At 35.4% G+C, this 17049-nt stretch overlaps 2 protein-coding genes across 11 annotated transcripts in view; one reads left to right on the plus strand and one right to left on the minus strand.

Annotated features, from left to right (window-relative positions):
• The window catches only part of ZNF260 (zinc finger protein 260), an 88672-nt gene that overhangs the window by 38526 nt on the left and 33097 nt on the right, over positions 1 to 17049 (minus strand). For 6 of the 7 annotated variants that reach the window (XM_025421639.3, XM_035703886.2, XM_035703884.2 and 3 more), the window contains one exon: positions 13481 to 15342. In XM_025421639.3, coding sequence (XP_025277424.1) covers positions 13934 to 15342 — 1409 coding nt within the window. In that variant the 3' untranslated portion in view covers positions 13481 to 13933. Of the gene's footprint in view, positions 1 to 13480; positions 15343 to 17049 lie in introns of those variants that run through there. The other variant, XM_049110205.1, reaches the window with a different exon arrangement.
• The window catches only part of ZNF382 (zinc finger protein 382), a 118316-nt gene that overhangs the window by 16580 nt on the left and 84687 nt on the right, over positions 1 to 17049 (plus strand). For all 4 annotated transcript variants that reach the window (XR_007410707.1, XR_007410704.1, XR_007410706.1 and 1 more), the window contains exons 2-4: positions 1965 to 2044; positions 10379 to 10516; positions 15748 to 16079. The gene's annotated coding sequence lies outside the window, so the exon portion shown is untranslated. The remainder of the gene's footprint in view (positions 1 to 1964; positions 2045 to 10378; positions 10517 to 15747; positions 16080 to 17049) is intronic.

Consider the following 17049-nt stretch of genomic DNA (forward strand, 5'->3'; position numbering starts at 1 on the left):
GTAGTCCACATCTAGTCACCAGGTGGGAATTAGTCTCCCATCTCTCAGATGCATATTTTCCCCAGATGGCATGAAAAAAAGAGAAATTTCTCCTAAGAACTCCTTCTTCTCCTAAGAACTCCCTTCGCTACACTACATTTTGGATCTTAGAGGCACTGGGATCTATAGGGTCCACTTGGTTGGTTTGAAGAGATGAGGAAAAACCCACCTTCTTTCCCCAGGGGGCTGGGAAGCACTAACAACTCTATCTGTAAATAGTCCTGCCTCACAAAAACAGTCGTCTTCCTCATCTTCTCCAGTTTCTCCAATTTCTCAAATACCTTGAAATATGTTGAACTGAGCATGGCAAAATTTGTGTATAGCCATTTCTTAGTTTTCAAATTTTGTGGAGATATCCAGAACCTCATTTTATTTTTTTTAATTTTTATTTATTTATGATAGTCACACAGAGAGAGAGAGAGGCAGAGACATAGACAGAGGGAGAAGCAGGCTCCATGCACTGGGAACCCGATGTGGGATTCGATCCCGGGTCTCCAGGATCGTGCCCTGGGCCAAAGGCAGGCGCTAAACCACTGCACCACCCAGGGACCCCCAGAACCTCATTTTAGAATGTAGGGTATGTTGCACCTATTTTTTTTCCTTTGATTGCTCAGGCAAAACATACAGAATGAATTTTAGTTCAACATTCAATTTATAAATCCAAAGCAAGTAGAAACTTCAAGTTGGTTGGATATAACACACCAAAATCAATATACATTAAATATAACATGGATATATATATGAAAACTATAACCAGAGATTAATGGACAAAAACATAAAAGACTCGAATAATAGACACAAAAAATATGATAGTAGTGAATAAAGTCAATAAGAATGATCATCATCTTATGAGGAAACTTGAATAGAGAGGAAGCAACCAGAAAATAAGTAAAAAATAAATAAAAAACATAGGATAGAAAGCCTCAAACAATTAAAGATTTAAAAATAATTTTTAGAGGATCCCTGGGTGGCTCAGCAGTTTAGTGCCTGCCTTTGGCTCAGGGTGTGATCCTGGAGTCCCGGGATTGAGTCCTGCGTTGGGCTCCCTGCATGGAGCCTGCTTCTTCCTCTGCCTGTGTCTCTGCCTCTCTCTCACTCTCTCTCTCTGTGTCTATCATGAATAAACAAATAAAATCTTTAAAAAAATTTTTTTTAGGAGTGCCTGGGTGGCTCAGTCAGTTAAGCATCTGATTTGATTTTGGCTCAGGTCTTGATCTCAGGGTTGTGAGATCAAACCCCACATTTGACTCTGTGCTCAGCTTGAGATTCTTTCCTCCTTTCTATCCCTTTCCCACTGCTCCTCTCCACCAGCTCCTGTGTACCCTCTCTCTCTCTCAAATAAATAAATAAAAGCTAAAAAAAAAACCCTCAATTTTAAAAAACTTTAATATGATCCAAATCTGATAATTATTTTATAAAATGCAGGTTGTTCCTGAAAAGCAGTTTAAAAGCACTGTAGAAAAAATAAATAAATAAAAGCACTGTAGAGTCCTAGAAGGAGAAGAGATGGAGAGCGCGATAGAAAGTTTATTTAAAGAAATAATAACATAAACATCCCAAATCTGAGGAATAGTTTGGACAGTCAAGTTTAGGAAGCTCATAGGTTGCCCAGATTTAACCCAACTATATGTTCTTCAAGATGCATTATAATAAAACTGTCTATTAACGAAGACAATGAGAATTTTAAAGCAGGAATAGGAAAAAAAAAGTTATATACAAGGAAACACACATGAGGCAATCGTGGATTTCTAAAAAGAAACCCTGCAGGCCATGGAAGAGTGGGTGTGTATATTCTAATGGTGAGAGAAATAAGCTGCCAACTAAGAATATGTTAGCTAGCCAAGTTTTGCTTTAGAAGTAGAAGAAAGACTTTCCCAGATGAACAAAACCTAGGGAAATTCATTATCACTATATTTGCCTTACAGGAAATGCTAGAAGGAGTTATTCAAGCTTAAATAAAATGGCACTAATTAGTAACATGGAAATATAAAACACATTAGTAAAGGTAAGTATATAGTCAAATTCCATTACATGAATACTATAATATGGTGCTTTTATAACCATTTGTCTTTAGATACGGTTAAAAGACAAAAATATTAAAAATAACCAAAGAGGTACCTGAGTGGCTCAGTCAGTTAAGCTTTTGCCTTCAGCTCAGGTCGTAATCTCAGGGTCCTGGGATTGAGCCCCATGTCAGGCTCTCTGCTCAGTGGGGAGTCTATTTCTCCCTCTCCCTCTGCCCCCTTTCCTCTGCTCATGCTCTCTCTCTCTTTCTCTCAAGCCTTTTTTAAAAAGGTTAAGAAAATAACCATAGCTATAATCATCTGTTAATGAATACACAACATTAAAAAATGGTAAATTGTGACATGAAAAAATGAAATGACTTAGAACATATACTAAAAAATTGGAATGATACAGAGATTCGCATAGTCCCTGTGCAAAGATGACACACAAAATGAAGTGTGTGCATGGGGGTAGGGGGTCGAGTGTGTATGCAATCTAAATTGATTTATCAGTATAAATTAGACCAGCCTTGTGGTAAGCAAACAACAAAAGCAATAGCAGATACAGAAAAGATAAAGAGAAGGGAGTCAAAGCATAATACTACAGAAAATCATCAATTCACAAAAGAAGATGGCTAAAGAAGAAGAGAGGAACATGGAGACTATAAAACAGCCAGAAACAATAAAATGGCTATAAGACCTTACTTATTAGTAATTACTTAACATGTAATGGATTAAATTCTCAAACTGAAAGCATAGCATTGCTGAAAGATTATAAAAATAAGACCTGATTATATGCTGCTTATAAGAGACTCAATTCTGTATTAAGGACATATATAGGATAAAAGTGAAGGAATGGAAAAAGATGTTCCATGCAATTGAAAACCAAAATATAAGGCAACTGCATTTACATCAGACAAAATATACTTTAAATCAAAAGCTTTTACAAGAGTAGGTCAGTTCATCAAGAGGCATAACAATTATAAATATATATGTATTCAACATTGGAGCATCTCAATATATTAAAAGAATAAATACGAAAGGAGAAATAGACAAAAATACAGTAATAGTTAATGGACTTCATTACCCCGCTTTCAACAATGGATAGATCATCCAGATAGAAAATCCGCAAGGAAACACTGAACTTGATCTATCCTTTAGATGATGTGGACCCTTTTCTTTGATCATTTTCCCCTAGGATTAGTATCTTATATGGGAGTATGGTACTTTTGTTATAACTGATGAACCCAATATTGATATATTATGAATTGAGGTTCATAATTTACATTAGGGATCACAACTTGTGTTGTATAGTTTTATGAGTTTGTAAAGTACATAATGTCATGTGTCCTACAGCATCATGTTACACCATTACAACATGACACAAAATCGTTTTTACTGCCCTAAAGATCCTCTGTGCTCCAGCTACTCATCTCTCCCCTCTCCCTCCTATTGCATGGGATCCACTGATACTTTTATTGTCTTTGTAGTTTTGTTTTCATACAATGTCGTATAGTTGAAATCATACAATATGTAGCCTCTTTAGAGTGGCTTTATAAAAAACTGACTCAGGATTTGTTTTAATTAGGTATGGTAAGACACAGACATGAGAGGGGAGGAAGGGGGGCAGGAAAGAAGGGGGGATGGAGGGAGAAAGGGAGGAAGACATTTTTATACTTATAGGAGGTACAGCATACAACACAGGCTTCTGTGTACCAGCATCTGTTTTGAAGTAGAAAGAATAAGAAAAAAACATGGGCAAGAGACTTTACTGTGATTTCTGCAGGAAGCAATGGGTTGGGATAGGGTAAGTAGGTTTAGGATTGATTAGTTTGAACAATCTCAGAAGGCTTTGTGGAAAAGTGCTATCCCCAGTTGCTAGTGTATGGCCCTGGGGTAATTAGGGCAAGGGAATAGTGGCCCTGAATATGTGCCCAATAAATGAGGTTGTTTAAGTTTGTGCTCTGGCTGGTTAATTTGCATGCTCCCAGTTGAATTTTTACTATTTGTAAGGAATTGGCTACCCTAGGAGGCAGTCTCTCCAGAGTCAGGAAGTCTCCAGGTATGAAAGAATCAGAAATACAGAAAATAAAAAGGCACTTATTTTTTTCACTACACAATGTACATTTAAGTTTCCTCCATGTGTTTTTGTGGCTTAATAGCTTAATTTTTTATGTCATAGCACAATGATACATTATATAGATGTATAGCAGTTTGTCCATTCACCTTTTAAGGACCTCTTGGTTGCTTCCAGTTTGAGAAAATTAAGAATATGCTATGAACATCCAAGTGTAGATTTCTGTGAACATAAGTTTTCTACTTTTTTGGATAAATATCATAGAAGAAAGATTGCTAATTCATATGGTAAGACTAAGTTTAGCTTTGTAAAAAACTGCCAAATTATTTTCCAAGGTGGTTGATCCATTTTCCATTTCTATTGGCAATGAATATTCAGGGTTCCTATTACTAGACATCTTTTCAGCATTTTGAATTTTAGCCATTCAGATAGGTGTATAGTGGTATCTCATTATTTTAATTTGCAATTTCCTAATTGCTATAGGATGTTGAGCAAATTTGCATATGCTTGTTATCTATGTATCTTTTATGAGGTGTTCTGTTCAGATTTTACATCTGTTTTTTTTTTTTTTTTAATTTATTTATGATAGTCACACACACAGAGAGAGAGGCAGAGACACAGGCAGAGGGAGAAGCAGGCTCCATGCACCTGGAGCCCGACGTGGGATTCGATCCTGGGTCTCCAGGATCGCGCCCTGGGCCAAAGGCAGGCGCCAAACCGCTGCGCCACCCAGGGATCCCTACATCTGTTTTTTGATTGGAGTGTTTGCCTTTTACTGTTAAGTGTTAAGAATTCTTTGTATATTTAAGAGTATTTTGCATATGTGTTTTGCAAACAATTTTCTCCTAGTCTGTGGCCAGTCTTTTTAGCACTTTTTAACACTTAAGATATTTTTTGCATAGCAGAAATTTTTAATGATGTCTAACTTAACAGGTTTTATATTTCATGGATCATGCTTTTGAGGTTTCTTAAGAAATCATTGCCAAACCCAAAGTTACGTAGATTTTCTTCTGTATTATCTACTAGAAGTTTTTTAGTTTTGCATTGTATAGTTTGGTCTATGATGTATCTTGAATTTTTTTTTAAGTTTTTTTTTTAATTTTTATTTATTTATGATAGTCACAGAGAGAGAGAGAGAGAGAGGCAGAGACATAGACAGAGGGAGAAGCAGGCTCCATGCACCGGGAGCCCGACGTGGGATTCGATCCCGGGTTTCCAGGATCGTGCCCTGGGCCAAAGGCAGGCGCTAAACCGCTGCACCACCCAGGCATCCCTATCTTGAATATTTTTAAAAATTTAAAGCTTGTCCCTAGATTCATTTTCTTAATGTGGATATCCAGTAGTTCTAGCTACATTTGTTGAGTGATACCTTTCTTCATTGAATTATATTATAGTAGTTCCTTTGTAAAAGATCAGTTGGCTCTATTTATGTGGATCTGTTTCTAAGCACTCTATTCTATTTCACTGATTTATTGTTTTTGATAATACAAAGAGTCTTGATTATCCTTGTAGTAAATCTTGAAGTAAGAGTGTTAGTGCTCCAACTTCTTCATCCTCAGTATTGTGTTGACTTATGTTGGGTCATTTGCCTATCTATATGAATTCAGAATCAAGCAATATCTACAAAATAACATGCTGAGATTTTGATTGATACAGCAATGATTCTATAGCTTGAGTTTGGAATAATTGTCATCTTAACAGTATGAGTGTTCCTATCTATGAATATGGAATATTCATTTATTTAGTTCCTTAATTTCTTTCATCAGTTTTTTAGTTCTCTTCTTATAACTGTTACACATTTTTTTTAATTTTTAATTTTTTATTTATGATAGGCACACAGTGAGAGAGAGAGAGAGAGAGAGGCAGAGACACAGGCAGAGGGAGAAGCAGGCTCCATGCACCGGGAGCCCGACGTGGGATTCGATCCCTGGTCTCCAGGATCACGCCCTGGGCCAAAGGCAGGCGCTAAACCGCTGCGCCACCCAGGGATCCCTACTGTTACACATTTTTTAAAGATTTATTCATTAGTGCTTCTTTATATGCTAAATGGTTATGTGTTTTTTAATTTTAATTTTATATTGCTCATTGCTGGTATATAGGAAAGAACTTGACTATTTTATGTTAACCTTGTAGTTGCAACCCTGGCTATAATCACTTATTCCAGGAGTTCTTTGGTTTTTTTTTTGTTTTTGTTTTTTTTTTTGTTTTTAATTTTTTATTCATTTATGATAGTCACAGAGAGAGCGAGAGAGAGAGAGAGAGAGAGAGAGAGGCAGAGAGAGAAGCAGGCTCCATGCACCGGGAGCCTGATGTGGGATTCGATTCCGGATCTCCAGGATCGCGCCCTGGGCCAAAGGCAGGCACCAAACCGCTGCGACACCCAGGGATCCCGGAGTTCTTTGTTGTTGATTCTTTCGGAGTTTTACATAGTCAACCATGTTATCTGCAAACAAAGATGGTGTTATTTCTTCTTTTTTAATCTGTGTACCTTTTATTTTTCTTGACTTGTTCCATTAGCTAGGATTTCCAGTACAATATTGAAAATAGCAGTGAGAACAGATATGTTTTTGACAGATGTTCCTATCAAATTGAATAAATTCCTTTTCTTCCTAGTTTGCCGTGAATGGTATTAACTTTTTTTTAAGTACTTTTTTTGCATCTACTGACATGATCAATATGAGTTTTCTTCTGTAACCTGTTGATGTGTAATGGCTTAGATTACCTGATTTTGCAATGTTGAGATAGCCTTGCATGCATAGGATAAACCTCAGTTGATCATGTTGTATAATTTCATACATTATTGTATTTGATATTATAGTGTTTTGTTGATGTTTGCTTTTATGTTCATGAGAGATACTACTATGTGATTTTCCTTTCTTATAATGTCTTTATGAGATTTTGGTAGTAGGGTATTGCCTCATAGAATGAGTTAGGAACTCTGTCCTGTTACTGTATTTTCTAGAAGACATAGTAGAGAATTAGTATCGCTTCCTATTTAAATGTTTGGTAGAATTCACCAAGTGAAACCATCTGTGCCTGATGCTTTCTGTTTTAGGAGATTATTACGAATTCAGTTTAACAGGTATGTTTTGCAAATCTGATGTTTTAGGATTTTGTTTGTTATCTTATTTGCTTTCATACAGTTCATAGCATTTTCTTATTAATACTTCTAATTTCTTTGGGGTCAGTAGTTAAGCTCTTTTTCATTATGGATTTTAGTAATTTGAACCTTTTTTATTTAATGGTTGTTTTAGATAAACATTTCTAATTTTGTTGATCTTTTAAAAAAAATTTTGATTTTATGTATATTCTTTTTTCTATTCTCTTTTATTTTGCATCTATTCCTTATTTCTTTAATTCCCTTTGTTTCTCCCCCTAGTTTTCTTTTTTTAAAGATTTATTTATTTATTTATTTATGAGAGACACAGAGAGAGGAAGAGACACAGGCAGAGGGAGAAGCAGGCTCCATGCAGGGAGCCTGATGTGGGACTCAATCCTGGGACTCCAGGATCACGCCCTGGGTTGAAGGCAGGTGCTAAACCACTGAGCCACCCAGGGATCCCCATGTTTTTGTTATTGATTTCTAATTCAGTATCATGGGTGGAAGATACACTTTATATGATTTTAATTTCTGTAAATCTATTGAGATTTATTTCATAGCCTAAGTTGTGTTCTCCTCTGGAGAATGTTTTATGTACTTGAGAAGAATATGTATTTTGCTATTACTGGTTAGAGTTTTTATTTTTATTTTTTTAATTTTTTAAAATTTTTTTTTTATTTATTTATGATAGTCACACACAGAGAGAGAGAGAGAGAGAGAGAGAGAGGCAGAGACACAGGCAGAGGGAGAAGCAGGCTCCATGCACCGGGAGCCCGACATGGGATTCGATCCCGGGTCTCCAGGATCGTGCCCTGGGCCAAAGGCAGGCGCCAAACCGCTGCACCACCCAGGGATCCCTGGTTAGAGTTTTTATTGATGTCTTTGATCTGGGAGGTTTATAATGTTGTTCACATCTTCTGCTTTTTGTTGAACATCTTCCTAGTTTTATCTACTACCAAAAGTGGTTTGAATGTTCTAATTACTGTTAAATTGTCAGTTTTTACTTCATGTATTTTGGAACTCTGTTTTTAGGTGCATTTTATGTCATTGAAGCATTTTTATGATAGCTTTAAAATTCATGTAGGATAATTCCAACATCTTTGACATCTTATTAGTGTTTTTTTTTTTATGGTATTTTCTCTTTTAAGTTGAATATCCTTCATTCTTGTTAGGATGAATAAGTTTTTATTGTTCTCTGGTAATTTGTGGTTGACATTTTGGTTCTTGGGTACTTGGTGAACTGGAATTTAGTCATGGTTCTATTCACACGCATGGTATGTGCAAGCTCCCACTAGGTGTAAGGGGGAAGAGCTTTTGTTCCTGCTGTGTTGAGTGGTAGTCAGGGTCTGATTATACATTGCCTCTGCAAATGCCTGTCAACTAGTATAGAGTGGACCACAGCTAATAAATGCCACAATGATAGTCACAATTAGTCAAGGACCTAATCACACTCACACCCTCCCAGGGCAACTGTCAGCCAGGAGATGAGGCTTTATTTCTGGGCTATAATGGCAGTGTTCCATTCACATCTTTGTAGGCTACACACTATTGATGCGCCTGGATTGGTAGTCAAATTTCTTATACAGCAGCTGAATGTACTGATTGTTCGGGAAAAGGGACATTCATTGCCTCCTTATTCCTGGGCTGGGATTATAGGGCTGTGCACACACAAAGTCTTTGAATATACTGGCAAGGGAGTGATGCTGCTGGTTATTGTGCAGAATGGTGTGGGAGATGTTCAGGTAATGTAGAGTTGGCATTGTCAATAGGGCTTTTTGTTCCACATGGCCACAGCCTTTTCAGCCCTTTGTGTGAGGAAAACGGGTTGTGGAGGGTGTTTTCTTGTTATTAGTGAGTGGTGTGTTTATTTGGTAGTTTGCATCTGGTGGCATTTCATTTTGCAAGGTTCTTTGGTATTCAGGCTGGAGTCTAAAACAAAAACAAAACCCAACTCTCCTCCAAGGAAGTCACCACTGAGGTTGGTTCCTCAAGTCCCAAGGTCCATAAATAGTTTACCCTCATTTCTCCAAGTTTCAGATTCTTAAGTGTGTTTCATATATTTATCCCCATAGACTTCATGCTTAATAAGTGAGGAGGAATAGGGCAAAATACGTGTACTTCATCATATCCAGAATGATGTTTTGGGGTTTTTGTATCTGCTCTTTTGCATGTAGGAATTTTGGGGGTTGTTTTTTTTTCCTGCTGCTAAGATTCTTTTGTTATTACTCATTTTAATTGGTTGGATTATGATTGTTTTGGTGTGATTTGCTTGGATGAGTTGAACTTCTTGGATATTTAGGTTGTTTTCACCAAATTTGGAAAACTTATTTCTTTAAATGCCTTTTTGTTCCTGCTCATTCATTTTGCTCTCTTCCAGGGGTCCCAGTTATGCATAATTAGATTGATTGCAGTTATCCCGTAGTCTTCTGTTATCTAATTTACTTTTCTTAGTCTGTTTTTCTGTTTCAAGTTGTAGTTTTTGTTGCTATGTTTTTAAGTTTACTAATGTTTTCTTTCAATCTCACCAATTGTATTTATAAATCTTAGAATTTTTATCTCTAGAATTTTGTTTAGGTCTTTTTAATATCCTTCACATCTTAACATGATCAATCTCCTCTTCCTTCTTGGGCATGTGGAAAATAGTTGATGGTCGTACTGCCAGTCTATTTCCAAATACAAAATCTAGCAAATCAAATATAAAACCTATTTTTGTCATTTCTGGATGTGTTTATATTGATTTTTCTCATTATATTCACGCTTTCCTGCATTTTGACACTCCTGTTTTTGTTTTCTTATCAAGCGCACATCTTAAAATTTACCTTCTATGTGCTTGATATTTTTGTATTTCTATAAATATACTCAAGGTTTGTTCTGGAATCTATATTACCTGGTAACAGTTTAATCTATGTTACCTGTTCCTATTAAGATTTACTTTAAACTTTATTAGGTGGGACCAAGAAGCCTTTAGTACTAACTTGCTTCTCTACCGAGGCAGTAACTTTTTAAGTAATCTAACCAGTGCCCTGTATATTATGAAGAGCTTACCACTCTGGCTGATGGGGACACAAACTATTCCTGGCTGTATGGGTTCCCAAGGGTTACCTGTACTTTTTCTAAGCATTTCTTTTGCTGATCTCAGGTGTTTACTTCCATGCACAGATCAAGACTTGCTCTAGTAGTCTGCCTTGCAAACTAGCTATCTCTGCCTCCCTGGACTCTCATCTTCACCTTGGCATCACGAGGCTCCCCCCTGCATTCCTTCTCCCTGTGCTGACATGTGGAAATGCCTACTAGGAAGTAAGTGGAGTCAAAAGTGTGGATGTGACATTTGTTTATACTTTGTTAGGCATTTTGTCATCTGATGTTCAGTATCTGGAAACAACTGCTGCTTGTATTTTACCTAGTGTTTTGTTACGTTAGGCAGGAAGGTAAATCCAGTCTCTATTTTCCATTTTGGCTAGAAATAATATATTTTTTAAAGGTTCTAGACATACAGAAAGTTTTTAAGAAAAAAATTTCCATATATTCTTCTCCCAGTTTGTGTAATACTAACATATTACTATGGTACAATGATCAAAACCAGGACATTAACATTGATTGGCACACTACTATCAATTAAAGTACTGGCTCTTTTTTTTTTTTTTTTTTAAGATTTTATTTATTCATTTTAGAGATAGAGCAGGGGGCAGGAGAAGAGGGAGAGAGATAACCAGATTTCATTTTGAGCACAGAGCCCCATGTGGGGCTCAGTCCTAAAACCCTAAGATCATGACCTGAGCTGAAATCAAGAGTTGGGCACTTGACTGAGCCATCTACGCACCCCTAAAGTACGGGCTTTATTTAGATTTCACAAAAGCTTTCTCTACTAATGTTCCAAAGATCAAATCTAAATTCCTGCACTGTTTTCAGTTGTTAAGTTTCCTTAGTCTCCTCCAATCTTTTGAGAGTTTTTCACACTACCCTTGCCACTCATGACCTTTGAAGGTCATGGATTTCTGGAAGGTTCATTCTTAGTCTGCAGTTTCCTTCACGATTACATTATAGTTACACTTTTTTAAAGTCAGAATACTACTCATGTGGTATACCCTTCCTAGTGCCTCACTTTGGGTAGTATATATCCCAATATCTTACTACTGGTTATCATTTGATGAAGGTGGTAGGTATATGGAATGTTTTCTCCTTTTAATTATATATTTGAGATAGATACTTTGATACAATTCTCTAATTGCCTGTTTCTCTTTAAATTTTCACCTTCAGATTTAGTATCCATTGATGAATTTTGCATATAATTTTAACTGTTATTAGAGTGATTTCCTATTTGCCTCATTCCCTTTACACTTATTAACTAGAATTCTTCACCATTAAACTGAAAAAGGATTTTATCATTGGAAGATAATTTCATAGTTCACTGCATCAATAAACAGGATAGGTCTGGAATATTCTCTTGTATTTTGGGGAAAAGCCACCAAAGCTTCTAAGTAGACTTGGGAAAATGTGAAAAGGATGAAGGACCAAATGAGAATGGAAATGTAAGTTTTATTAATTTGAACACCAAATAGAAGTAGGAAAAAAAAGTAGCAGCAATAATTGCATAATTGTTTATTGTACCAGCAGTCTGTGAAATGACAGGAGTTCTTAACAAGGGTAAAGAAAAATGTTAATGTAATTTGACCAAAATATAGTTGTAATTACAATAAGGGAGGCATAATAAGGATATGTTGTTGTATTTATTAAGTTTTAATCATTTCAAAAAGTAAGTGCCAAAGTACATGGTTATTTTGTTTCTGTTTTTAATTTTTAAGTGTCTGTGTAAGGTTTAGACAGCTTACTCTTTTAATCTAATCTGTTCAAGCCAGCAAAAGAAAAAAAAAAAAAACACAAAAAAAGTAAGGCACACAGTTCTAAAGTATTACACCAAGAAGAGATTGATGGTATTCAATCAGTATTGATGGTAACTCAGAATAACAAAATATAATGGGATGAGAGAGCAAAATCAGCAGTGTGGTCACATTATATATTTCAGTAAGTAGAATGAATATTAATAATGACTATAATAGAGTTGAACTATTTAAAAGATATGAAATAGCATATATTCTAATAAAAAGGGTAACAGAGACTCATTCTCTTATTTTGTAGCATATGAAATACCTACCGAGTATATATGTTTTAAAAGTGCTAATTTAAGTAAAATACTAATCAGGAATAAAGAAAACAGCTAAATATATCCAGTAAGAAAATGGCTTACTATTACTGGGTAATGCAAGACTTTAAAAAGTCCAAAAATTCTAGGGAAGACTAAATTGAAAAGTAAAAATCTAATATGTGATAGTGACATAAATGTATCTAAACAATAGGTAAATTTTCTTATAAAAATCTTTTTTTTCTTTTTTTTCTTATAAAAATCTAATAACTAGTGTGGCTCATAATTAACATTAACTGCATAACTAGGTTAGCTCTCCTTAGTAAAGAAATAGGTAGACAGTTAAGATTGCAACTTTATCTCTGTTCGCTAATTTTTTCTTTTGCTTTTCCTTTCCTTTCTAAAAATGAAAGTTCTGTTTATTATTAAGCTGCCAAAACCCAGCAAGGTAACACTGGCAGGGAATAAAAAAGTATAAATATATAAAATCCAGTTGAAACCATGGTGGTAATAAAGTTGTAAACTCTCTAAATACAAGTTTACTGTTTATTTTTTAAATACTCTGAGTTTTTTTTAAAGATTTTATTTGACACAGAGACAGCATAAGTAGGCAGAGTAGCAGGCCGAAGAGAGGGCAAAGCAGGCTCTCCACCAAGCAGAGAGCCCAATGTGGGGCTCAATCCCAGGACCCTGGGATCATGACTTGATCTGAAGGCAGACACTTAACCAACTGAGCCACTAAGTTTATAATTATTGCCAATAGTTGTAGACTTCCCCTTTCTTTAATAAACCTAAGAGACAGATAAGAATGGCTTAATTTTACAAAATATTTAAAAGTGCCTCTTTACTTTGGATCCTCATTGATACTGCCTAGAGGTCAAAGGCTTTTTAAAGAAATTGTGTTGTAGCAGGTATTTAGGCAAGTCTGTCATGTCAAAACAAATTTTAAAAGAAATCATTTGATGACAATGGAAAGGAGCTTACTCATGTACCATTAAAACAGACAATAGAAATGAAACAAAAAATCTACATAAATACCATGCAGGGCCATAAGACTTTAAAACCACATAGGATGTGACTGGAAGTTTAAACTCTCTAGAGAGGAAAAAGTACATCATATAAAACAATTTATAATGCAAAAGATTTATTTGAAAAATATTACAAATTAATAAGCAAAAAGCTGAATAAACAAAAGAACACCAAAATTGTAAACAAAACATGCCTGTAAAAGAAATTCATGTGAAACTGACTCTAATAATTAGTGAAACACATTTTCCATACGTATCAGAAATCAATAGGGACCATCCTATTTAAACTGATAATGACTGTTAACTGATACATAAGGGAGAAATATTTGGCACTATCTAACAAAACAAAGTACACATCACCTATCACTGAGTACTTCTACTTCTAAATAGAGTGGCCAGGAAGTCTGGAAACAAAAAAAAAGCAACATAATCCCCTTGATTACTTCTTATACTGCATGGACTTTCCCAGTGAAACTCAGAAACAAAAGGCTCTTGGTATGTGTCTTTCATTCAAAAGACAAAACACCAGTACAACTTTTTTGATTATTAAGTAAGGTGCTTTCCCACACTAAAGGCATTCCCACATTCCTTACATTCATAGGGTTTCTTACCAGTATGAATTCTCTGATGTTTTGTAAAGGATGAACTATGTCTAAAGGCCTTCCCACATGCCTTGCACTCATAAGGTTTCTCTCCAGTATGAATTCTCTGATGTTCAGTAAGGGCTGAACTATGTCTAAAAGCCTTCCCACATACCTTACATTCATAAGGTTTTTCACCACTGTGAATCCTCTGATGTTGAATAAGTGCTGATGTAAGTCTAAAGAATTTTCCACATTCTTTACATTCGTAAGGTTTCTGACCACTGTGAATTCTCTGATGTCGAGTAAGTTCACTACCTACTCCAAAAGCTTTCCCACATTCCTTGCACTTATAGGGTTTCTCACCAGTATGAATTCTCTGATGTCTAGTTAGGGATGAACTGTTTCTAAAGACCTTTCCACATGCCTTGCATTCATAAGGTTTCTTTCCGGTATGAATTCTCTGATGTCGAGCAAGTTCTCTACAGACTCCAAAGGTCTTCCCGCATTCTTTACATGCATAAGGTTTCTCACCTGTATGAATTCTCTGATGTTCAATAAGCTGTGAACTAATTCTAAAGACTTTCTCACATTGTATACATTTGTATGGTTTCTCACCAGTATGAATTCTCTGATGTTCAGTTAGCTGTGAATGGAACCTAAAGTTCTTGCCACATTCCATACATTTGTAAGGTTTCTCATCAGTATGGATTTTCTGGTGTCGAGTAAGTTGTGCATGCACTCTAAAGAATTTTCCACAGAAAGTGCATTCATAGGGTTTCTCACCATCATTAATTATTTGAAGTGGAGTTATTTCTTCAACTCTTCTAATGGTCTTTTCATATTCCTTACATTTATAGCACCTTTGATCATCATGCATTTTACGGTGTATAGTAAGGTCTTCATAAAAACTAAATGCATTCTCATATTCTATATATTTACAAGGTTTCACATCACTGTGTATACTCAGTTGCAGGGCATGTGGTTCATCTTCAAAGGTCTTCCAATATGCATTATATTGATATGTTTTCTCACCAGTATGTATTCTTTCATATTCATCAAAATTTAAGTCACAGCTAACAACCTTCCCATAGTCCTTACATTCATAGAGCTTCTTGCTATCATGAATTCTCTGATGTGATATAAGAGACTTATGTTTATAATTGGACATTTTTTCAGAGATGATTTTCATTTGGCTGAAATATCCCACTTCAGGTCTTTGTATTTCAGTCTGGCTTTTGCTTTGCCAGTCATTTCTGAAAATGCAGCTCTCAAGACCAATGAATTTATTTTCTGTTACTTTCCCTTGAGAGCCATTGTTTTCAACGTCCTTTCCAGTAGATAAACACTTGGTGTCATATTTGGACTCCAAATCTGAAAGAGAGGGGAAATGAAAAACAATTTTTGTTTTCATGTGCCATAAAAATGAAACATTTATACAATGCAGAGGAGAAAAACTCCCAAGTATAAACAATACAAGTAAATGATTAAAATATCTCAATTAAGTTTTAAGAAAGATTAGATAATGATGAAAGCATAATGTAAGATTGTGAAGTTTGTGATAAGAGAAACAGATGAAGTCAGTGGGTCTGACATTTAGGTGTTGATCATCACTTAATAAGCTTGTCTAGTACTAATGTTTGGGAACCAATCCAAATAAACTGACCTATATCTATAGATGTAGAATTTGTTACCAATATCATGTATAGATACAACTAATGCAAATCACAATTTGATAATCTATACGTACTAACAATTTTGGTTTTGTTTTCTGAGTAGGCTCCAAGCCCATTGTGGAGCCCAATATAGGGCTTAAACTCATGATCCTGTGATCAAGACCTAAACTGAGATCAAGAGTTGGACACCTAATTGAGTGAGCCACCCTGGGACCCCAGGTTTATTTTTTTAACAACAGAATCCAAATGCTTTACTGTGGATAAGGAGCTTGTAAGACCTAGTCTTAATCCATTATCCCTTTTCACCTAATCTTTTTTTCAGCTCTTACAGCAAATACAGTTCCTACCCATAGGATGTTTCATTCTCAGAAATGGGTTCTTTATATACTACTCACATTTTACTGTGATCTAAAAGTTACTACCCTCAAAAACAAGGTACTGACTGTAAGCTCATATTTATGTTTCTGTTCCAATATCTAGTTGCTTGCCCTCACATTCTTCATTCTTTAATTATGTATTCAGTAATTTTCTGTTATACTATTTAGCCTTATTCCTTAAATTCCAAAAGGAAAAATGTAATCATTATATGACACTGAAATAACAAGCCCCAACGGACATAACAGTTGATAATTACAGGGAAAATAAATCACTAGATGAAAGGAATCTAAATAAGACAAAAAAGGAATATAACAGTGACTGGTAAACACAATTGATCATAAAAATATTATGTAAGTATAAGACAAATGCAGTGGTTTTAGTAATGTCTCCATGCCTTCCAACTCTCACACAGTGATTTATACACACACACACACGAGTAGTTCTTATGAACAGTTTTTTCTAATGGACTCTCCACTTACATATACTGTCTCATCATTGCTGTTAGTTCCTTGCTGTGCAGAACCATGGTTTTCTTCACATGTTAATAAAGATGAGGAATTTTATTTACTGTTTTTCATTAGCTTTTTCACTATCATATATCTATCCTGCTGAAATCCTAGTCTATATTTAAATGTTTTCCTTCATGCTCTTTCCCAGATACCTTTCCATTTATCTGTACTCAAACCCAATCATTGTCATATTCCACAAGGCAGTATCAGTATTTTAGATACTATAGTAGGTATAAATCATACTATAAGGCTTACACAGTCCTGAAAGGGGAATAAGCTAACAGAATGATATAGAAAAGTTGGCAGTATAGATGGGCAAGAATGGAAGGCACTTTGTAATAAAGTATCTGTTGAACACTGGCTAGAGACTGGCAGGAAGATAATGGGATAACCGGAGGAAAATCCAAAACAAATGATAAACATTGCATGATATAGGGCAAAAATAATTTCCTGTGACTCAATTATGTTATATGAAACAAAAGTATAATCAGTATTTGATCAGAATAATAAAATTGTAA

Source organism: Canis lupus, chromosome 1 (assembly GCF_003254725.2).
Source record: "Canis lupus dingo isolate Sandy chromosome 1, ASM325472v2, whole genome shotgun sequence".
Classification (NCBI taxonomy): Eukaryota; Metazoa; Chordata; class Mammalia; order Carnivora; family Canidae; genus Canis; species Canis lupus.